Source organism: Spermophilus citellus (genome assembly GCF_964194105.1).
Source record: "Spermophilus citellus genome assembly, chromosome: 8".
In the NCBI taxonomy this organism is placed as follows: Eukaryota; Metazoa; Chordata; class Mammalia; order Rodentia; family Sciuridae; genus Spermophilus; species Spermophilus citellus.
Genome location: NC_138189.1, coordinates 129,692,072 through 129,716,077, shown reverse-complemented (window position 1 = coordinate 129,716,077; position 24,006 = coordinate 129,692,072). Strand labels below are relative to the sequence as shown.

The 24,006-nt window shown below is 36.1% G+C and overlaps 1 protein-coding gene across 5 annotated transcripts in view; it reads right to left on the bottom strand.

Annotated features, from left to right (window-relative positions):
- Positions 1–24,006, bottom strand: part of LRBA (LPS responsive beige-like anchor protein) — a 755,692-nt gene that overhangs the window by 548,394 nt on the left and 183,292 nt on the right. For all 5 annotated transcript variants that reach the window (XM_081304745.1, XM_081304743.1, XM_081304747.1 and 2 more), the window contains exons 23-30: positions 22,650–23,714; positions 21,434–21,612; positions 20,239–20,392; positions 19,637–19,817; positions 14,706–14,833; positions 14,111–14,218; positions 10,433–10,592; positions 7,413–7,863 (exon numbers count right to left, since the gene is read on the bottom strand). In XM_081304745.1, the coding sequence (XP_081160871.1) occupies positions 7,413–7,863; positions 10,433–10,592; positions 14,111–14,218; positions 14,706–14,833; positions 19,637–19,817; positions 20,239–20,392; positions 21,434–21,612; positions 22,650–23,714 (2,426 nt within the window). The remainder of the gene's footprint in view (positions 1–7,412; positions 7,864–10,432; positions 10,593–14,110; positions 14,219–14,705; positions 14,834–19,636; positions 19,818–20,238; positions 20,393–21,433; positions 21,613–22,649; positions 23,715–24,006) is intronic.

Sequence of the window (24,006 nt, the reverse complement as noted above, 5' to 3'; positions counted from 1 at the left end):
AACAGATCAAAATGTCCCTGCTAATGTTAAAGCTACAAAATTTAGCAAATTTAAATTGAATTCCTGTTTGCTAGGAGCCACAAGCATATATACGATGTATGGCACCTTTGGTTGTAAAGTGACGCCAGCTAGCCACTGAGATGATTATGTTAAAATTTACATTCATATGCAAACTGGACTCCCGCTGTTCACCTTGGCCTGCTACCGGACTCAAGTTACGGGACTTTACGGGACTGCTGGAGAGTTCCCATTGGTTGGGGAAGGATAGTAGGAGGGAATTCCGGAGGAGGTGGGAGGAGACGGGGGGGTTCCGGTCGGCGCGGGGTTCCGGTCGGACACCCTCGTGGGAGGACCGGTTTTTGACTTGCTGGCGCTGAGAGTGTTAGCGGCTTTTTCAAAATAAAGTTTTGTTCCTGCTTGATTGGCTCGTGATTCTGTGCCCAGCCAAGACTGCGGCATTTGGCGGCCCGTGCGGGGAACGCCTGAAGCTTAGAGGTGAGTAAATTGCTCGCCCCTGAGGGAAGGCGACAGGATGGATGACCTTCTCAGAAAACAATGTGTTCTTGTTTTGATTTATTTTGTTTTCATTTCGAGCTCCCTAGCCCTAGAATTTTCTCAGGCGAACTGGAAAAAATGGTTGGCTCAAGGTTTGAAGTTATTCAGCCCTGAGAAAGAGAAAATTGATACAACCATTGTCTGCTCCGTCTTTGTTTCATTCTGCTTCGGCTTTGTTTTATCCTACCTTATTGGGTTAGGTTATAGTAGATTAGAATCCAATAAAAAACAAACCGAAAAACTGTTAAGTAAATTGTTAGAGGTCCAGACTATGGTAGAAAAAACGCTAGGTCAAGCAAAAGAGAAGGTCTCTCAAGCTAGTCAGACAGAGGAGAATTTAAAGAAAGCAAGCTTAGAGGACAAGCAGCCATCAGGTGGAGAATTACAACAGGAGGTTGCTACCAACTCCGTTCTATCACCAGAGGGCGTAACTCAGCCAACAGCTCCATCTACCGCTGAGCGGCCCTCGACTACCGTAGTTGATGGACGGAATTCTGAGGCAGGACCCCAAAGATTAGCATGCCCTGTACTTGAGCAGGCAGGAGGGCAACGAATTCACCGTGCTTTAGATTTCAAAACAATAAAGCAATTAAAGGAGGCTGTAACGACCTATGGGCCGCAAGCTCCCTTCACAATAAGCATGGTTGAATCTGTTACCAACTTGGACATGACACCAGCAGATTGGGCTAACATGTGTCGATCTGTGCTAAACGGAGGACAATATTTGTTATGGAAGGTTGCCAATGAGGAATTTTGCATGGAGACAGCTAGGCGAAATGCAGAAGCTGGGTACCCTCAAAGAAATATGGACATGCTTTTGGGGAAGGGACCTTATGAGGGTCAAAGACAACAAATTGAATATGACCCTGGTGTGTACGCACAAATTGCTGTAGATGCAGTTAGGGCATGGAAAACTTTACAGGGGCATGGAGACTTACAAGGTCAATTATCTAAGGTAATACAAGGAACTAATGAACCTTATGCTGAATTTGTAGATAGACTTATTCAGTCAGCCTCTAGGATATTTGGAAATACAGAACAGGTAATGCCATTTATAAAACAACTGGCTTATGACCAAGCAAATCGTTGCTGCAGAGAGGTCATTAGACCATGGAGACATGAGGATTTAAACACATATATTAAATTATGTAGAGACATTAATGAACAGGGGCAAGTCTTAGCAGCAGTACAACAGGCTTTAGATGCCAGGCCAAGAACATGCTATAATTGTAATCAAACAGGACATTTTAAAAGGAGTTGCCCCATAAGAGGAGGGTTTAACAAAGCTGGATATCAAAGGAATAGAATACCAGGTATTTGCCCACGATGCCGTAGAGGGAGACATTGGGCTAATGAATGCCGTTCTCAAACCACCATAGAGGGTATTCCGTTATCAAAAAACGGACAAGGACCAAGTGTTTACCCACGATATCGTGGAGAAAGGTATCAAGCTCCATTGCCAAAAAACGGACTAGAGGGCCCAATGCCCCGGGGCCCCAAACCACAAATATATGGGGCAATGGAGGAACCCAACAGCCCCATCAAGGTAGTGCCCAGGACGCATTATCCATTAAATCCCTCATCAGACAAACTAGAGGGAGCGCAGGGCTGGACATCTGCGCCTCTGCCAGAGCAGTACTAACCCCAGAGATGGGAATTCAAATCATTCCCACAGGAGTAAAAGGACCTCTTCCCCAGGGAACAGTAGGCTTATTATTGGGACGCAGTTCTTCTACACTAAAAGGACTTATGATAAGTCCTGGGGTAATTGATCCCGATTATGAAGGTGAAATAAAAATTATAGCTAGTTCTCCAAGAGGTATATCAGTAATTTCACCAGGAGATAGAATAGCACAGTTATTAATAATACCCAGCCTGCATGATAAATTTTCCAGTTGTAATGTAGAAAGAGGTTCCAAGGGATTAGGCTCCACAGGTGTAGATTGGGCTATGCTGTCTTTAAATTTAGATTCTCGCCCAATGCTAAAATTAAAAATTCAAGGACATGACTTTAATGGGCTGCTGGACACAGGAGCTGACCTCAGCATCATATCTCGTCAAGAATGGCCAAAACATTGGCCATTACAACAAGCCACTCAAACGCTTCGAGGCCTAGGAGTGGCAACAAATCCCCATAGAAGTGCTATGGTATTAGATTGGAGGGATCCTGAAGGATGTGAAGGAACTATACAGCCCTATGTATTGGATCATCTTCCTGTAAATTTATGGGGACGAGATGTCCTAGATCAATTAGGATTGACATTAACAAATAACATCAATCCTAACGCGCCCACTACTAGGGCTAAACAAGGCTTTAGGAAAGAAAAAAGATTAAGAGAACAAGAACAAGGTATGACAGCACCTATTCAAATAGATCAAGAAATAAATAGACATGAATTGGGTTTTCAGAAAGGGCCACTGAGACAATCAAAATTACTTGGAAATCAGAAAGACCAGTGTGGGTTCCTCAGTGGCCCTTGACTAAAGAAAAGATACAAGTAGCCCATGACTTGGTCAGACAACAGTTAGCGGAAGGACATATACAACCTTCCGTATCCCCCTATAATACTCCCATTTTTGTCATTAAAAAGAAATCTGGTAAATGGAGATTATTACAAGATTTAAGAGCCATTAATAATGAGATGGTTATTATGGGACCTGCTCAATCAGGGATTCCTCAATTGTCTGCTTTACCAAAAACCTGGCATGTTTTAGTTATAGATATTAAAGATTGTTTCTTTTCAATTCCAATTCATCCCGAGGATAGTCCACATTTTGCATTTACTATCCCTGCACTGAATCATGAAGGTCCTGATCAGAGATATGAATGGAAAGTACTCCCTCAAGGGATGGCTAACAGCCCAACTATGTGTCAAATTTATGTTAATAAAGCAATCCAGCCACTTAGAAACCAAAATCCTGAACTACAAATATTTCACTATATGGATGATGTGTTACTGGCACATAAAGATAAAAACACATTACTAGAATGTTATGCCACACTTACAAATTTATTGAAAAATTATAATCTAGAGATAGCAATAGATAAAGTACAATTAAATCTTCCAATTAATTATTTAGGAGTTCTATTATCCTCAACCATGGTCCGTCCACCAAAAATTCAAATACGAGTAGATCAACTCAAATCACTTAATGACTTTCAAAAGTTATTGGGAGACATAAATTGGATAAGGCCTTATCTAGGCATACCAACAGGAGAGTTAGGACCTTTATTTGATATTCTAAAAGGTCCATCAGATCCAAATTCACCCCGCATGTTAACGCCTGAAGCAAGAAAAGTATTAAAAATCATTGAAACATATATGGAAAATATGCATTTGGATAGAATTGATATAAGTTTGCCTTTATTATTTATTGTACTACCAACAAAAAATATTCCTACAGGAGTATTTTGGCAAGAAGGTCCATTATTGTGGATACATTTATCTTATTCCCCTAACACTATTCTTACTAGATATCCTGAGGCTGTAGGACAATTAATACTCAAAGGAATAAAAGCAGCTAAGGGAGTGTTTGGGATTTCTCCCAATAAAATTATTACTCCATATACTATGGATCAAATTGATGAGTTAGCTAATGAGTTAAATACTTGGGCAATAATCCTGTGTAAAACTAGTGTTTCATTTGATAATCACTTACCATCTAATCCTTTGTTGTCTTTTTGGTCTAAGCATCCTGTAGTTTTTCCAAAAATGACAAGAAAAACCCCTATCATAAATGCTCCAAATATATTCACTGATGGGTCAAACAATGGTACAGCAGCAGTAGTTACTCCTGATCAAACTTTTACATTTTTAGTACCCAAACAATCAGCTCAAAAGGTAGAGCTTAATGCAGTATTACAAGCTTTTATGATGTTTAAAGATTCTGTATTTAATTTATTTTCTGATAGTCAGTATGTAGTTAATGCTATTAATTCCCTTGAAGATGCTGGTAGGATTTCCCCTTCCTCTACTGTTTTCTCTTTGTTTTCCGCTATACAAAGTCTAATCTGGGACCGAAAAGATCCATTCTTCATAGGTCATATCAGGGCACATACAGGATTGCCTGGAGCCCTTAGTATGGGCAATGAACTAGCAGATAAATCTACACATGACATACATATTTTCTCCACAATAGAAGAAGCTATAAATTTTCATAAAAGGTTCCATGTCAATGCTAATACTTTACAAAAGCGTTTTAAAATAACTAAAGAACAGGCCAGACATATAATAAAACAATGTCAAAATTGTGTGACATTTTTACCACAAGTTAATCTTGGAGTCAATCCTAGAGGACTAATACCTAACCATATTTGGCAGATGGACGTCACACACTTGCCAGAATTTGGAAAATTAAAATATTTACATGTTACAGTTGATACCTCTTCCGGATTTTTGATGGGCTCCCTTCATGCCGGAGAAAAAACTAAAGATGTTATAGCTCATTGCTTACAAAATTTTGCCACTGTGGGCGTTCCAAAACAGTTAAAAACGGACAACGGTCCTGGTTATACTTCCTCCTCTTTTAAACAATTTTGCTCATCATTTGGTATTACTCACATAACAGGAATTCCATACAATCCACAAGGACAAGGCATAGTTGAAAGAGCTCATCAAACTATTAAAATGTACTTATTAAAACAAAAGGAGGGAATTGGAAAGGGGTATATATCCCCCAAAGATAAACTTAAAATAACCCTTTTTACTCTAAACTTTTTAAATTTAGATTCATCGGGACTTAGTGCTGCGGAAAGACATTTGTACCCCAAAAATGTACATAAGCCTAAGGTACTTTGGAAAGATATTCTAACAGGACAATGGAAAGGCCCGGATCCAGTGATAGTCTGGAATCGGGGCGCTGTCTGTGTTTTCCCACAGGATGAACAGCAACCGATTTGGATTCCAGAGAGATTAACTAAAACAATTTCTACAGAAAAAGAAGATGATTTGACTCAAATCCATAACAGCTGACATCCAGAGCTCCAGCTTGGCTATTCTTACATCTGCGACAGTGATTAACCAAGGTTTTTTTTTTCAGTATCTATTTTATTATTGCATTTTTCCACATCATAAAGTTCTATTTTATTTTTGAGCTCATACAAACCTAGGTTAATGTTTTTCTGATCAGTTTTATTTTTTGACTGTGTTTTATTTTTTATTTATTTATTTATTTATTTATTTATTTATTTTTTTTTTTTTTTTTTTTTTTGACTGTGGAGTTTTTAAACATTGCAATGGAGATTTCACCTAAGTATAGTTACAAGGCCTTTATTTACTATTGTCTTATGTGTTGTATGTTGTGTGCACACTTCTGTTTTGTGTTGTATGTCTGTATGTGTGTATGTCCATATTTCTTATATGAGGAGCGCTCATGAAAAAATGGATCCGAATTTTTTCTTTATTCACGTGATTTATATGGTTTAATTTAAATTAGGTGAACAGCTGTTTATGATTGTTGTTAAAGATGGTTAACAGATCTGTTTGTTTACTAATTTAAATTTGGTAAACGGCTGTTAAGGATTGTTTTTAAAGGAGTTTAACAGATCTGTTTGTTTACTTTCACCTTTTCTTTTTATTATATTTAATAATTCTGTTCAGGATAATGTCTCTTTACCATCATTGCCAGAATTTCCATCTCCATCCCAATTCCAGTGAAGACTGAGATAAAACCAAACTACAGCTTCTATGATAGCTATCACAGTAAACTGTATAAACTGATGCATCAATGAATATAACTCAACAAGTAATGCTATCAAGGACTTGATTTACTTTGGGAGGATATGGACATATTGATAGACTCCTCCAATTTGAACTGCTTGCAGAACTTGCCTGGACTATATATCAGTTGCATACATTGTGAAATATCATCTGGTGCACCGAATTGTGGTACTGCTGGCATATTTTTGCTGATGGTGTCACCAGTGATGCAATTTCCTTGCCAGCTCACCCCATGTTTATTGTGGTAATACTGGCATATCTTTGCTGATGGTGTCACCAGTGACGCAATTTTTCCAAAGGAGCCGTCAATTGGCTTGGTGTCGTGGCATTTCTGTATCCTCCTCCCTTCTACTAGTGATGGTCTAAATTTGGGGGCCAACAGAGGTGAGGCAAAGAACCTCACCCCCCCACTGGCACCAAGGCTAAATTTGGGGGCCAACAGAGGTGAGGCAAGAACCTCACCCCCCCACTGGTGCATAGGCCTATCCACAAGCATGGCTGAATGCTGGACCGGTAGTCAGCGACGGGTTGCTCTGATTACAGTGGATTCAACCTAAGACAGGAAGCTGACGCCTAAAGGTCAGTTCTCCCATGACGGGTAAGAACCATATGTTAAATTGGACAACCTACCAGGCACGGTCCCTAGCCACATTGCTTGTTGCTTAATTAAACAGAAGGGGGCAGATGCTAGGAGCCACAAGCATATATACGATGTATGGCACCTTTGGTTGTAAAGTGACGCCAGCTAGCCACTGAGATGATTATGTTAAAATTTACATTCATATGCAAACTGGACTCCCGCTGTTCACCTTGGCCTGCTACCGGACTCAAGTTACGGGACTTTACGGGACTGCTGGAGAGTTCCCATTGGTTGGGGAAGGATAGTAGGAGGGAATTCCGGAGGAGGTGGGAGGAGACGGGGGGGTTCCGGTCGGCGCGGGGTTCCGGTCGGACACCCTCGTGGGAGGACCGGTTTTTGACTTGCTGGCGCTGAGAGTGTTAGCGGCTTTTTCAAAATAAAGTTTTGTTCCTGCTTGATTGGCTCGTGATTCTGTGCCTAGCCAAGACTGCGGCACCTGTTTACCTTTTAAAATTTATAAATGTAAGCATATCAAAATAAAAGACTATTTACAGTACCTGTCAAAAGATCTGAACTGCACAGGTTGTTCAACAGACAGATCACCAAGAGCACCAAGGCAGGCTGGTGGCAGAAGGGCAGGATCCACTGTGACTCCATCTGCTGGTATGTTAACCAAGCTTCGAAGAATGTCCTTCACATTGACATTTTTTGAAATAGGAACTGAGGGTGTCACTTTGTTATCCAATTCATTTCCTCCATCATTTTTGGTCTCTTGAGATTTATTGACTTCTAATGAAAGAGTGCATAGCACCTCGCTGATTGCATCTGGGCCTGCACTAACACCCAGAGGTGCTGTTGAAGGAGTTACATACACATTGCTTCCTAAACCAGCAGCTGTTTCCTCCCCAATGCCTGAGTCTCTCCTTCGAGTAGATGATGTGCTTTCCACTGATTCTTCAACCGACGATGGAGTTAAAGGGCTAAGTGCTGCAGGTGTGTTTTCTACATCTTACCCAGAAACAGGAGAAAAAGAACAAATTTATAAAATTAGAACTACTATTAAAAAGGCATATTCAGTGCCAATAGCCATCTGTTATTTTAAGTTATAAAATATGTCACATTCTATAAAGCAAAAACTAATTATAAAATCTATGAAATATTCTCAATGAATGCACCTATAATCACAACAGATGGGATAACAAAATATATGCCAAACTCCTCCAAAGTGATCATGACATACCAATGAGAAGCAACACAAAATTGAAAGCCATTGATATTTAAGAAAAAGTCCAAAATCCTTGGGATAAAATAAAAACCTCTAACTCATGGGTGGTTTCCACTGTGGTAAAATATGTATGTACTAAATAAATTGTTATCCCTCCAGTCAGGTTTCCAACCATTCCAACAAAAATGCTTTTATGAAAATCACCAAAGGTTAGATCTTACTAAATCCAGTGGTTGGTTCTCATTTGTCAAAACAAGTATCTGATTGCTCTAATTAGATAATGCTTTTTACATTTGTCTTCCAGGATGCTATACTCTTTTGGTTTTCCTTCTACGACTCTCTAGTTCGTCCTTCTTAACACTGTTCACTTATTTTTTCTCCCTAACACATATTAGGCTGGAGGAACTTAGGGCTCAGTTCATTGATCATAAGTTCTTGGTACTCTTCCCTATCTACTTATATTCCCTTAGTGATCTCATCCTCTCTCAACATCCACTCATACCTCTATATCTTACTACCAACACACACACATTAAAAAAAAAAATTCAGAGTATTATATATTAACTGCCTATTCCACGACTTCTATATCAAAAGACATCTCAGCTCAACATGCTGAAAATAGAATTTCTTATCTTTCCCTGAAAATCTGTTTCATCTTTAGTCTACACAACTATACCTAGTAAACATACTTAAATATTTTTTATCTTTCACGTAACACAAATCTAATGGTTTAAAATTCTGTTTCCTCTGTCACCAAAATATATCCACACTCTGATTACTTATCATCTCCACAACTACCATTACAGTTCAGTTCAACCCACCATAATCTCTTGCCTGGATTACCGTACTATCCTCCTCACTGATTCCAGAAGGCAATTACTATAATGATCCTACTACCCCATGCTTTCTGGTATTCCCCATCTTGAGAAATCCTTAAATCTAGGCAGGGCCTTACTTACTCTAGCCAACAGAATGTGACAGAAGTAGCACTGGGTCAGTTCTGGGCCAAAGTTTGAAGAAGGTCTGGCAGTGTTAGTAATCCCAGAATCCCTGTTGACTAATGATTTATCCTATTGGAAAGGACATGTGGAAAGACCAAACAGAAATAGAAAGGCCTTCCAGACTGATGGATGAAAACAAGGAATTAAGCGAACAGTGTGAGGCCCCAGCTACAGCTGTAGCTCAGTGGCTTCAGTCAGCCAGCTCTAACTATTGGAGTTGTCTGACACTAAATAGATGAATAGAGAAGCCATCTTAGACTTTCCAGTCCCAGCAAACATCATATGGAACAGGGATGAACCTCCCCACTGTGTCCTACCCAAATCTAATGCTCAGGATTATGAAGACAAGACTAAGGTAGTATAAGTTTTAAGCTACTAAGATCCAAGATAATGTGTTACATAGCAGTAAATAGCCAAAAATACTAATTTTTTTTCTTGCCCTTTAGTGGTTATCCTCAATGCAGAATCCAAAGCATTACTTTTAAAAGCCTGAAAATTTTAACTGCTATACTCAAAATCCTCCAATGATTCCTCCTTCCCCATAGAGAAAAAATTTACACATTAACTTTCTTAGTTACTCCAGATACTTTTATCTTATTCCTTTTCTTTTTTTATTTTTAGCATTCTTACAATCTTCTAAAATACTATATAATTTATTTAGTACATACATTTATTTTATTTTATTTTTAGTTGTAGTTGCACACAATACCTCTATTTTGTTTATTTTTATGTAGTGCTGAGGATGGAACCCAGGGCTCTGCAAGTGCAAGGCGAGCACTCTACCGCTGAGCACAACCCCAGCCCCCATACATATTTTTATCTCCTCCCATTAGAAAATAAGACACATGAAGGCAAAGATTTTTTTTCCTATTTTGTTCATTAATATACTCAAGTACACAGGAGATACAGAATGAGTATATGTTGAATAAATAAAATATTTCCTTTAGGGTGGTATCTTGTTCTATAACTAGTAATGGCTACTTATCTAATTATACTTATTTCACTGACAGCTATTTTCAAAACTCTAATTATTAACAGTATTCATTAAATCCATCTTGTTAGTCTTATAAAAGAATTTGAATTAGTCCTTAACAAATTATAACTATTTGTAAAGAATAACATTTAGCCACTTACCTTTTAATTAGATGGCGCATTTAAAAACAAAATATTATCTTCTAATTGCAATTAATTATAATACTTAAAACATTAAAATATTTACTTATTTATTAATAAAAAAGAAATGTAGGCTCTCATTTTATACATAAATGGATTTAAATTCTTAAATCAATATTTTAACTAGGTAAAGTTTCACTTGAACTTTGTTACCAGGGAATAAAATATGGAAACTTACCAGGGAGTGATGAATTCTCATTTTCATTACCAGTTTCCTTAAATGACTGGTTACACCTTTCATTTTGGGGTTCCAAAATGTCTCTATACTTTGAGACCATAAGGACAGAGATAAAATATACAACAGCCAGAGCTAAGAATTGAGCTTGTTTGCTATCCTCCTGGGAAAAAATAAAGGTAGTTTTTCATGACACTATTATATAATATGTTTTGATTTCATTTCACATCACAATATTTAAATATAAACATGCTCACATACCTTGTAATATCACAGAGAACAAGATATTATTATTTATTTGTGTGATAAGTGTATTAATAAACTTACCTGAGAAAGGATTAGGCAGACTTTTGGAACTATGCCTTTAAGTGAGAGCTTTTATACTTTGTAAACAAGGACAAAACCAGTCTCACCTTTAAAATTTAAGTAACTCAATCTGAAGAGATATGTCATAGCATACTTTATGAGATAAATCAAGTAGTAATTATAACTACAAGGATAATTAATATTTTTACTTTTACTCAATATTTAAATATTTAAATATGTAAAACAGCCAAGTACAAGCTGCACTAAAAGACTCACTCACAGAGACAAAAAAAAAAAAAAGTGAGGTTCTCAGATACAAAGCAGGATGCCAAAAGAATTCTTGAGAGTATTTTGAGTGGTGCAGACATCCACGTGCCCAGCACTGAAAACATAATATCTGCCACAGAAAAAGGACAAACTAGGGGCTAAGGTTGTGGCTCAGCAGTAGAGCTCTCGCCTAGCACGTGCGAGGCACTGGGTTCGATCCTCAGCACCACATAAAAACAAATAAAAATAAAGGTATTTTGTCCAACTACAACTAAAAAAAAAAAAAAGTAAAAGAACAAACTAGACTGACCTCTAAAAGAGGCCAGGATTGATTCTAGCTCTATTGATCACCCACCTCTGTTTATCAACAACTTCTGTATCTAATCCAATTCTCCATCTTCAAGAGGACCCTATGTACACCACTGTTCTGGTAACATTTCAAAATAGGTTTGAACTTAATTATTTTAAACAAAAAATTTCAAATTTGTCTATTAAATCCTGAAAATTAAAGGCACCAGAGGGCTGGGGATGTGGCTCAATGGTAGAGTGCTTGCCTAGCACATACAAGGCTACAAGTTTTGTTTTCTCATAGATACAAATTAATGGCACAAATTTGATTAAAACTTATTAACTGCTGCAAAAACTTTTATACATAATCAATTTCAGGAAAAAAAAAATTAGATATCAGGTTCTCCCTTAAATGCTTGAAGTAATGTGAGTCACATTTGTAATCTGACAAAATCTATGGTACTTTGTAGGTCCATGTGTAACAACTTCTTAGTCTTGGTCAAAAAAAAAAAAAACATTTTTATTTTTTAAATAACATCCCTTTTCTGAAGTTATGCCTATATTTCTCTACCATACAATTCTGCCATAAGTGCTACTAAAATTGCCACTAAAAAATGTGGACACCTAGATTGCTTCCACACTTTAGCTATTGTGAACTGAGCTGCTACAAACACTGATGTGGCTATACAACTGTAGTATGCTGATCTTAAGTCCTTTGGACATAGACCGGGGATGGGATAGCTGGGTCAAATGGTGGTTCCATTCCAAGTTGTCTAAGGAATCTCTATACTGCTTTCCAGATTGGTTGTACCAATTTGCAGTTCCACCAGCAATTTATGAGTGTGCCTTTTGCCCCACATCCTTGCCACCATTTATGTTGTCAGTATTCTTGATAACTGCCATTCTGACTGGTGTGAGATGATATCTTAGAGTAGTTTTGATTTGCATTTCTCTAATTACTACAGATGTTGAACATTTTTAGATGCCATTCAGTAGATTAATGGGTAAAGAAACTCTGGTATATATACATAATGGAATATTACTCAGAATTAAAAGAGAATAAAATTATGGCATTTGCAGGTAAATGGATGGAGTTGGAGAATATCACACTAAGCAAAGTAAGCCAATTCCAAAAAAACAAAGGCCAAATGTTCTCTCTCGTAAGTGGATGCTGATCCAGAGGCACGGGAAAAATGGAGGCGTGTTGGGCAAACAGGAGAGAGGGTAGAAAGGGTGCATGGGGGCAGGAAAAATGGTGGAATGAGATGGACATATTACCCTAGCTAGGTACGCGTATGACTGTACATATGGTACAACACTACATCATGTACAACCATAGAAATCTAAAGTTGTGCTGCAATTTTTTATAATGAATAAAAATGCATTCTGCTGTCATATATACCTAATTAAAATAAATTAATTAATTACAAATATGTGGGCTAGAAAAATGTAAGCAAATTATTTACTGGGTCTTAACTTCTTAATCAGTTATGAACTGTATATACCTGTTTAAATCCTTACTTATCCCATCAAATTCCCTAGGTCCTTAACTCATTTCTACCTCTTACTAATTGAATGATCTTAAGCAAAAATTTAACCTCATGTGGCAATCCTACTCATATGATTATTATGAGAATTACATAATAGGATGATGGACATGGAATATTCAGTACTATGCAAATTCACAAATATTTAGTAAGTAAGCAGTGATAGCACTCCATATTCTATAGATGTATAAAAACCTACTCAACAAAACAAGAAAAAACTAAAATACCAGATGATGAGAAAGGAAAATGAAAAATCAAGATTATAAAGTTCATAAGAAATACATATAGTATATACTTAGAGCATCCAGTATTAAATATACAGTAGATTAGTTCAACAAAAACTAATGATAAAATTCCCAATGTTAGGGAATGAGATTACAAATGATTTTTATTTACATCCTAATACCTTATATATAACTTTATATTTTCTATGTAAAGCCAGGTGTGGAAGAACACACTTATAATCCCAGCAACTCTGAACACTGAGGCAGGAGAACCCCAAGTTCAAGGCCAGCCTTAACAATTTAGCACAAGACCCTCAGTAACTTAGAGAGACCCCATCTCAAAATGAAACATAAAAAGGTCTGCGGATGTAGCTCAGTGGTAGAGCACCCCTGCATTCAGTACCTAATACCATGAAAAAATAAATTAATCTACATGAAAACCAGTCATTCTCTATGTCAAAATGAGTTAAACCAAAATTATTTTCATCTTTGAAAAATTAAAAACACATTGAGAGCAACATTTCATCATGTACCTTTTAATCATATTAATATACCTCTGGGGGGAAAATATACACTACTCAGTAAAATAATATAATACTCAGAAATTGAATATTTCATTACACTGAGAGCATGGATTCTTGGATTAAGCCTGCTGGGTTTGAATCCTGACCGTATAATGTACTAACCAATTGACCAAGTTACTCAAGCATTTTGTAACTCAGATTCCTCATCTATAAAATGAAAATAATGAAACAGACAGCTCAAGAAGTTGCTGGGCTTCCTGATAATATGTAAAGCCATGACACTGCTTACAGTGAAATGCTGCATTATTCTTTTTAGCATCATTACTCTGATACGCTAGCTCCATTTATTTAGACAATTCTTTCTTAATAGTCTAAGATTCTAAAATCATTGTTAAGAGATCTGGCTTTCCTTTCTCTACTGGACTATTTTATATTACAAAGAGTTTTTACTCTAGCACTTTCAGCTCAGAAGGAAGAAAATATGTATCAGCTAAGAGAGTACTTGAAAGAAATATTTTAACTTACTATGTCTCTGAAAACAACTGCCCTGAGTCGATTAATATCCATGTCTTGCAGGAGCCTGTCAAGATCTCTTACTGGAGATATACCACCAGTCACAATGTCCACTGGACTCTATTTAAGAAATTTTTTAAAAAATACATTATATATGTGAATACACACACACACACACATACACACACACACACACACACACACACACACACAATACACAGATTTTTAAAAAAATAAACAAGTATTCTAAGAATGAGAAAACCATGCTAAAACATTCTTTTTTCCATACATTTTTTTCCTTTTTTTGAGGGGGTGGAGAGCGTATACAGGGGGAAATTATGTGGGAAAATTGACATATTTGAAGGAAAAGCTATCACAGAAATAAGAAAAGTAAACATTTGGAAAAGCAGACAAGATTAAGTATAAGCAAATCTGTACTGTATATTTAAACACAAACATTTGAATGTTATGTTCACAGAGTAACATAAGTATTTTAGAATCTCTGTCACATTTATTTAACTTCAGGTTGAAATGAACAAATTAATTTAAGATTTTAACTATGAAATATGAGTATGCTTTTTTGAAAATGACAATTCTGTATACTCACCTTTGCTGCAGATTTCCCCAAGAGAACAATGCTTGAGGTTGTTTTCAGGCCTTTGCCTGTATCTCCCCTGACTTTCAGCTGTGAATGTTGTTGACATTCTAAGCAATTCCTTACTGCCACTGCACACACTGTCATTTGTTTTAATAAAAAGATTTAGAAAAAAAAAAGAAAATCATATTTAAGATTATGGAACTAATACAAATCATCTTCTACATAACATGATTTACATAAGACTTTACTTGAAATGGATTGCCTTCAGCAAATTCCTAAAACATCCCTGCATGTTCAGTGTTTAGTGTCTTGATTTTGTTTTCTGTCATAAGGCCCAGTTAAGATCTAGGAAGGAAATGTACCGTAGTAATTTGTACTTTTGAGTCTGCTGAAAGGAAATCAGTAAATCGTGTTTGTTTGTTTGCTTGCTTGTTTTTTTAACTGTGGTATGGGAATAACACAAGGGCTTCCCACATACTAGGCAAACATTACCACAGAGAAACACTCCCCAGCCAAGTTCAGGAAACTTAATAATAGGTTACTCTTTCATAGATCTCACCTAAGCTAGCTGGGTCGACCTTTCATTAAGAAATGGGAAAGTAAATATTTGAAATAATAGTGGAAGAAAACAGAGCAAGCCACATTGCTATTGACTTGTTGTAATAATCTTCAATTACCTTAATTGAAATAAAATTATTAAATTGGAAATTTTTATGTTTTTCCTATATTGTATCATTGGAATATGATATTAACAGAGACTGATAGTGTAATATTTAGGCTTTATAGGATCTACTGGCTTTCATTAATAGTGCTTAGAAGGTGGAGAAACAGAAAAGCAAATTTGATTTAATACAGAGCCTAAAATTTACAGCTCCTTTTTAGACCTACCACCAATCAGTTACTCAGATTATCTGGGGGTTGGCTTGTGTTTTGGGGGGAGTTTGTTTTGTTTTGTGGCTTTTTTGGTACTAATGATTGAACCCAAGGATGCTTTCCCACTGCGCCATATCCCCAGCCCTTTTTATTCTTTGTTTTTTTTTTTGTTTTTGTTTTTGTTTTAAATTTTGACACGATCTTGCTAAGTTGTGTAGGACCTTTATTAAATTGCTACAGCTGGCCTCAAACTTGTCATTCTCCTGCCTCAGCCTCCCAAGTCGCTGGGAATACAGGCATGCACCACTATAACAGATCAGTTACACAGAGTACTCAGAAATTAATTTTGAATTTTCAGTGATGAATTAGGTCATGTACACTTGACTATGATTTACTTGATATCATATAATCATCTCAATTCTCAAACAAATCTGTAATACTCAAGGTATTTGAAATTAAGATGGGGAAGGGAAACAAATTAGAGACAAAATAGCAAACTTAAGTGGGGAAGGTTAAATATCACTATCACACATGACTAGAAGACAAAAATTTAAAAAGGAAAGTATTTGGAAAGAGAGCAACAAAACTTGGATGAAAGGAAGAAAGGAAGAAAGGGAAGAAAGGGAAAAGATATGAATATAATTTTGGTCAAATTTGCTTATCAGGCCCAGTTTTTTAAAAAAAATTGTACTTTAGGCACAGACTACATAAAATCAAACTTGGGTCTGTATTATTATAAAGTTAAAAACCACACTAGATCTCTTCATTTCAACCAATCTCAGGAGCACAGGTTATTCTTGTTATTGCCATCCCACCTTCTAACCACAAAGCTCAGGAAATACCATGAATGAGAAGACCAGGGATCAAAACATCGGAATTGTGCTGTCTTTCCTATTTTTCCTTTTCCCCTCACTTCCTCTTGTATGTAATTTTGTATAACCCTGAGGGTCTCCTTCCATTTCCATGCAATTTCCCTTCTCTCTCCCTTTCCCTCCCACCTCTCATCCCTGTTTAATGTTAATCTTCTTCTCATGCTCTTTGTCCCTACTCTGTTCTTAGTTACTCTCCTTATATCAAAGAAGACATTTGGCATTTGTTTTTTAGGGATTGGCTGGCTTCACTTAGCATAATCTGCTCTAATGCCATCCATTTCCCTCCAAATTCTATGATTTTGTCATTTTTTAATGCAGAGTAATACTCCATTGTGTATAAATGCCACATTTTTTTATCCATTCATCTATTGAAGGGCCTCTAGGTTGATTCCACAGTCTAGCTATTGTGAATTGTGCTGCTATGAACATCGTTGTAGCAGTGTCCCTGTAGCATGCTCTTTTTAGGTCTTTATGGAATAGACCGAGAAGGGGAATAGCTGAGTCAAATGGTGGTTCCATTCCCAGCTTTCCAAGAAATCTCCATACTGCTTTCCAAATTGGTTGCACCAATTTGCAGTCCCACCAACAATGAACAAGTGTACCCTTTTCCCCACATCCTCGCCAGCACTTGTTGTTTGACTTCATAATGGCTGCCAATCTTACTGGAGTGAGATGGTATCTTAGGGTGGTTTTGATTTGCATTTCTCTGACTGCTAGAGATGTGAGCATTTTTTCATGTACTTGTTGATTGATTGTATGTCCTCCTCTGAGAAGTGTCTGTTCAGGTCCTTGGCCCATTTGTTGATTGGGTTATTTGTTATCTTATTGTCTAATTTTTTGAGTTCTTTGTATACTCTGGATATTAGGGCTCTATCTGAAGTGTGAGGAGTAAAAATTTGTTCCCAGGATGTAGGCTCCCTATTTACCTCTCTTATTGTTTCTCTTGCTGAGAAAAAACTTTTAAGTTTAATTAAGTCCCATTTGTTGATTCTTGTTATTAACTCTTGTGCTATGGGTGTCCTATTGAGGAATTTGGAGCCTGACCCCACAATATGTAGATCGTAGCCAACTTTTTCTTCTATCAGACGCTGTGTCTCTGATTTGATATCCTAGTATGGCAATATGTAAATCAATGGAAGTGTAACTGATGTGATAAAGCAATCTGTATACGGGGTAAAAATGGGAGTTCATAACCCACTTGAATCAAAGTGTGAAATATGATATGTCAAGAACTATGTAATGTTTTGAACAACCAATAATAAAAAAAAAAAACCATCGGAATTGTTTCCCTAGTTTACCACACTCTACTAAGTGACCCTGGACAAGTCCCTTTCCATGTCAAACCACGTGCAAGAAGACATGGTGCTGGAGTCCAGCAAATCATCTCTTGATTCTTTTCTAAAGCTATGAAAATGAGAAAAAGTATTTCCCTAGTTTCTGAATTTAAAAGACTACTGAGTAGAATGAAGCTTTGCCAGTGTAGCCTTGTATTTTTAACTGTGGAAATGTAGGGAAAAGCCTCACACAGTGGCGCATGCCTGTAATCCCATTGGCTCAGGAGGCTGAGGCAGAAGGATCATATGTTCAAAGTCAGCCTCAGCAACAGTAGGTACTAAGCAACTCAGTGAAACCCTTTTCTCTAAATAAAATACAAAATAGGATGTGTAACCGATGTGACTCTGCAATCTGCATTTGGGGTAAAATTGGGAGTTCATAACCCACTTCAGTCTAATGTATGAAGTATGATATGTCAAGAGCTTTGTAACGTTGTGAACAACCAATTAAAAAAAAAATAAAATAAAATAAAAAATAAAATACAAAATAGGGCTGGGTGATGGAGTGCTCCGGAGTTCAATTCCCCAGTACAAAAAAAAAAAAAAAAAAGAAGAAGAAGAAAACAAAGAAAGAAATGTAGGAAGTGGAAACATTTTTAAAATGGCATATGCAAAAGTAAAAAAAAAAAAGCCTAAATATTTTAATTATATTGATAATAGAAAGTTTTAAAAAGAAGCATACTACAACAGAAAGAATAGCCACACTAGTTCAGCAAAAATATATTCAAATTCCAATCTGACCAAATGTAGGTTTCAAATTTAAGTTTCCTAATTTCTCTGGTCTATAATTTTCTCAATAAAAACAACAAAATGACAGCTCAATTTGAAAATCAGAACTAATCACAAGCCAATAAATGACAGCTTTCATTTTATGCTCACAAATTTGAATTTCTTAATTAAAAAGTGAAAACTATTTTTTATAAATTGTTATACCTTAACAAATTATTATTTCCTTAGAGAATCCTATTTAAAAGTACTTTCAATGGCATTTTGAATAAAAATAGTAATTGCGCAAAAAACTCTAATTGTATTTATTAGTAATAACATGCTAAACATGGAAAAATATTTCATTAACTAATTGGGTTTTCTGCTGCTTCATAGGTACCTTATTTCTGATCTGTTTACACATGGTCATGCTTCCTAAGATTCTGCTTCCATTTCTTGGACTGCCTCACTATATCATCTTCTCTTCATTTAATAAACAAGTAATTCAACAAAGTCTAAGTATTTACAATTTAGTTTATTATTTATACTTAGATACAAGGAATCTTGTGCAAAGAAAAATATTTTTTGCTTTACCTAAAGAAGGCTAGTTAAGACTAAACGTCAATTTGCATATTTTTACTGTCACCTAAAGAAGAATTGCTTCCAGGTAAATAGGGATTTTATGCTTCTATTAACTGCTTTAACAAATTACCAGAGTTTATTTGAAGAAAGGCTGTACTTGAATGATTCCAGTTTAGAAACCTACTTGTTACTGAAGTGTTTTTGCAAGAAAGGAGAAACCAGCATCACATGGGAATTGGGAGACAAGTTGAGGCTGTACCTCAGTCTATATGATCTAATCTAAATCTCTACCAAGATGCTTGCTGGAGTCTTAAAACTTGAGAAGCACTACTCTTGAAGCAAAAAGGGGTTGAAGGAGAAGAAGGAATGCTCAGAATCACCTTAGCAAATTGTTCAAATTATGCCCCTCTCCCTAATACCTAACCTGCTAACTACCACTATGCATCACACACTAAAAAGTCAACATATACAACTTGGCTGGCACATATCTTCCCCCAACAAAAGAAAGATGATTTTCAAAGTAATATCTGGATTACCGAAAACTATAAATTCCTAATGATTTGAAATAGCTCACCTAGTCGGAGACACTGCCGCAAAATACCTCCAGATGACATATTTTTTTCAGCTTCAATTTCAGTGAAGCCAAGAGAACTTGCAAATATAAGTACATCCACAAGGCTAATTAGCCTCTGCAAAAATGTCACAGAGGCTTCTATGGAAAGGCCTTGAGTAGGTTCAATATTCTCCAGTTCATGCTGTAAGGAATAAAGTTTGACATTTACATCAAAATTCTGATAAAAATCTAATTTTACCAGCTATATTCCCCAAATTTCTAAATTTGATTTTTTAAAAAGTCAGTCAGGCTTTCAGAAATACAGTACAATAGAGTGATTTACTTATTTCATCTAAAAAAGAAGGGCAATGGGAACATTAGGGAGAAACACTGTCAATCATTTTCTTCACTAGCTGACTCATCCCTAAAATCAACACTCATTTTAATCTTTTCATTCCTGGAACAAATTCTAAAAATCCTTCCAGGTAACTGCAAAAGATTTTGTTGCTTTTGACGTATAGAAGCTATTATGCATAGTAATCCACCACATTCAAGTTTTAATCAATAAGGCTGTATAACACTCATATTTTCACACCAATTGTATGTAGTAGTTAGGTCCTTACTGTAGCCGATGTAGCAGCTGAAAGCAATGGCAGTATACCCCCACAAGCCATAACCATATTGTCCATCACTTGAGAGACGAGATGAATTGTGTTGTGTACAAAGATGACATTATCACTGCTATTCACGAAGTCCATAACTGTCTTTGTTGAATGGCTGTCCAAAGATAAATGATGTTTACTGATAAAGCTAAACAAAGGAAATCACAGTTTGCCTACTTGAGGAGAGGAAGGATAAGAAGGTGCTTTGATTCATCTTCAAAACTGAGGAAAGGCAATGATGTAGTGAGTATTTGGGGGTATAACCTTCCTCAGAAGAAGTAAACCATTCTATGGCAGCAGGTACCATACATGTCCTCCTTTGGTTCTGAAACAAACACTATTCATTTTATGTTTGACTTAAAAAGTTGGATGAAATTATCCTTACTGATGTGGCAAAAATAAGGAGGTAAATGGTGCTAAATGTGTTCTAAAAATTAGTTTCAACAAACATTTTCTTAAGTAAATCCACAAAATGCTTTTAAAAGAATAAGACTCATATACAATAAAAATAATCACATCAGGCTCTGTTAAAATTATAAACATGTGGGGCATGGTAGCACATGCCTGTAATCCAAGTGGTTCAGGAAGCTGAGGAAGGAGGATTCAAGTTGGAGGTCAGCCTCAGCAACTCAGTGAGACCCTGTCTCAAAAATAAAAAGGGCTGTGGTAAAATAAAAAGCTCAGTGGTAAAACACAACTGAATTCAATCCCCAGTACCATTAAAAAAAACATTAAAAAAATAAATAAAATTATAAATCATACAATGGAAGACAATATGAAATATACAGATTTCTTCTACTAGAGAGAGACATGGAAAATATTATACGTAAATCTTAATTATTTTGTAGTACATCTAGTAATAACCCCACTTGGTAGGCCTACCTTCTAGTAAATTGCATGCTATAAAATATTCTACAAGAAATTTTCAGCAATTTTTTTTAAAGAAAATTCTCTGCCGTATCTTTGTAATCCTCTCAGAGAGGGATTTCATTCTTATAATGGAAAATAAGAGTTTACTCAATAAAACCTTACCATAAAATATTTTATATTCTACTTTTTCAACCGAAAGTCTAAAATTAATTGCAAAATATTTATATAAATTTCTTTGAAAAACAAAGATTTATACATATCTTCAATAGTAAACATATGGACAAACCTTCTCCACATCTGTATATCTGTTTCTATGGAAAATAAGAGATCAGTGAGCAAACGCTGATGCATTTGAGACCACTTGAACTCAGGAATACGAAATAGAGCAGATCTGGAATCTCTCCTTTGTCCATCAACCACATCTGGGGCTGTTCCTTGTCCTGGCTGTTCCTGTTGCCTTGACATCTAATACAGAAAATTTTTAAAGTAATATAATGAGTTCAACTTCAAACAAAAACATTAGTAAAAATCATGCAATTAATCTAACAAGTATTCAAATGTTAAAACACCAAAGAACCAAATTAGAGAGAAAAAATTATCATTAGAAAAATGAATAACATTAGTATTTTAGTACATTCTAAAGCAAAGTTATCAAAACTTCTAAACTACTACAATTCAACAGTAATTAACTTAGAACCATGTTAAGAATTTCTACTATGTGATGTTTTATAAAGGAATCAATCAGTTCTTAGTTTTGAATCTTAGAATCTTTAATCTAGGCAGTTGCTGGATAACAAATTAGCTAAAATAAAAAATACACTAAAAAAACATAATGAACAACAAACCAACAAAAAAAAAGAGGAAGACAAGAATGTAAAGAGGCAAATGATAACATGCAACCAGTATCTATCTCACTTTGTCACTCAGAAATACTGACAAAAGAGAAAACTACATCTCTAGATAGCACACAAGCTCTTTCTCTCTCCACAGACTTCATGGTTCAATTTAAACCATGAATTTTACAACTAAAATCTACACTAGTATTTCTGTAGACCTAGACTTCATTGGAAAATTAATGAGCTAAAATGGGGTCAGTCAAATGAAGGGTGAAATATAAGTACTTCCAATATTTATTTTATAAACTAAAATTATGTCAATCCTGAAGTTTGAAAATAGTAACTTTTGATAATTCTGTGGTAAAATATTAATAAAAGCTGCAATTTACAAAACTGGGGCTAAGGATGTCGTTCATTGGTAGGGCACTTGACTGACATGTGTGAGGCCCTAGGTTTGACCCCCAGTGTCATAAAAAGAAAAATTAATAAATACACACTAACTGTCAAATACTGCGCTAACAATTTGAAACAATCTTTACATTCACTGCATTTATGTAACAGCAAACAGGAATATGAACCAAATTTAAAGAAAAATAAAATATAAGCATATAAACTGGCTCTATTTTAACTCAGTGCAAATATGACTTGAGAAGAAAATAAAATCACCTCAAGCACATGGCGCTGAGGTTGAGGTGGTTCTGTGTTCGCACTGGCTTTTAATTCCAGTCTCTCGGTATCTGTAGCAACAGTAGAAACATCCAACTTGGCAATCTTTTGCTCAGAAGTAGCAGGAGCCTCAAAGATATTACCATGACAATCACTAGTTGATATGGTTTCTCCAGCAAGGTCAGCTGTTTTCTGCCCTTTCTCCAGCATCTGTTCAACGTCTGATTGTACAGTTGTTTGGGAAACAGTGATCTCTGGTGAGGTATCAGAAGACCCTGATGCTGGCATAGCCAAGAACCCAGAATCTTTAGAATCTTGAGCTTCACTTTCACTTTGCTTTTTAGTAACAGGTTCTTCCTCTTTAAATATTGATTTGCAGTCATTACTAAGTGTGTCCAGTCTTTCACTGGCCTCAGAAGCAACTGGAGACAAACTATTATCTTGAAGATCTGTGTGCAGACTGGCTTCCTCAGTGGGACTACCTTCTACCTTCAGTTCCACATAATCATCATCTTCCTCTTCCTCTGCTATAGATTTTTCCAGTAACTCTGGCATCTCTGAAGCATCCTCTTCTGAGGGGGAACTTAGAGAAGCAGTTATTTCACTGATGATGGTTGTGTCTTTGTCAACTGTTTTAAAAGAATTAGAGAAAATAGTCACAGATTCTGCTATGTCAGAAGATGCTTCTAAATCACCTGCATTCTTTGTCTCATTTGTTGCTATTTCTTCCAAAGTGAATTCAGCCAGTAACTCCTGATTTCCTTGCTCAGTTTTCCTGTCTTCATTAGATATATTTTGCATTTGCAGTTCAATGTTGGATGCAGAGTCTACTGAACTTGTCTTCTCAATACTTGAGTTTTCAGCACTATTTGTGGTGAAATGAGGAGAGAGAGGAGAATCCTTCATGTCTGACTGCTGAGATCCCAATGAAATATCCACATCTCTGCTAATGCCAGTGATGGCTTGGACTGAACTTGAGGAACATGGCTCTATTTCTTCATCAACTTTTCCTTGCTGTTCCCTAAATATACTGGCAAGGTTTTCTTTGTGTATTTCAAAAGTGACCTATATTTTAAAAGTACAATCAGTTAAATATACATTAATAATGAGTATAGCATACAGAATATAACATTAAAATACTTTTAATAACTTTTCAAGTGCACAGTTTACACAACACTGTAAAATTTAAATTCTCCTATAATATCCTTAATTCGGTAAAATTATTTTATTTTTTAAAAGAGAGAGAGAGAGAGAGAGAGAGAGAGAGAATTCTTTAATATTTATTTTTTAGTTTTCGGCCGACACAACATCTTTATTTGTATGTGGTGCTGAGGATCGAACCCAGGCCGCACGCATG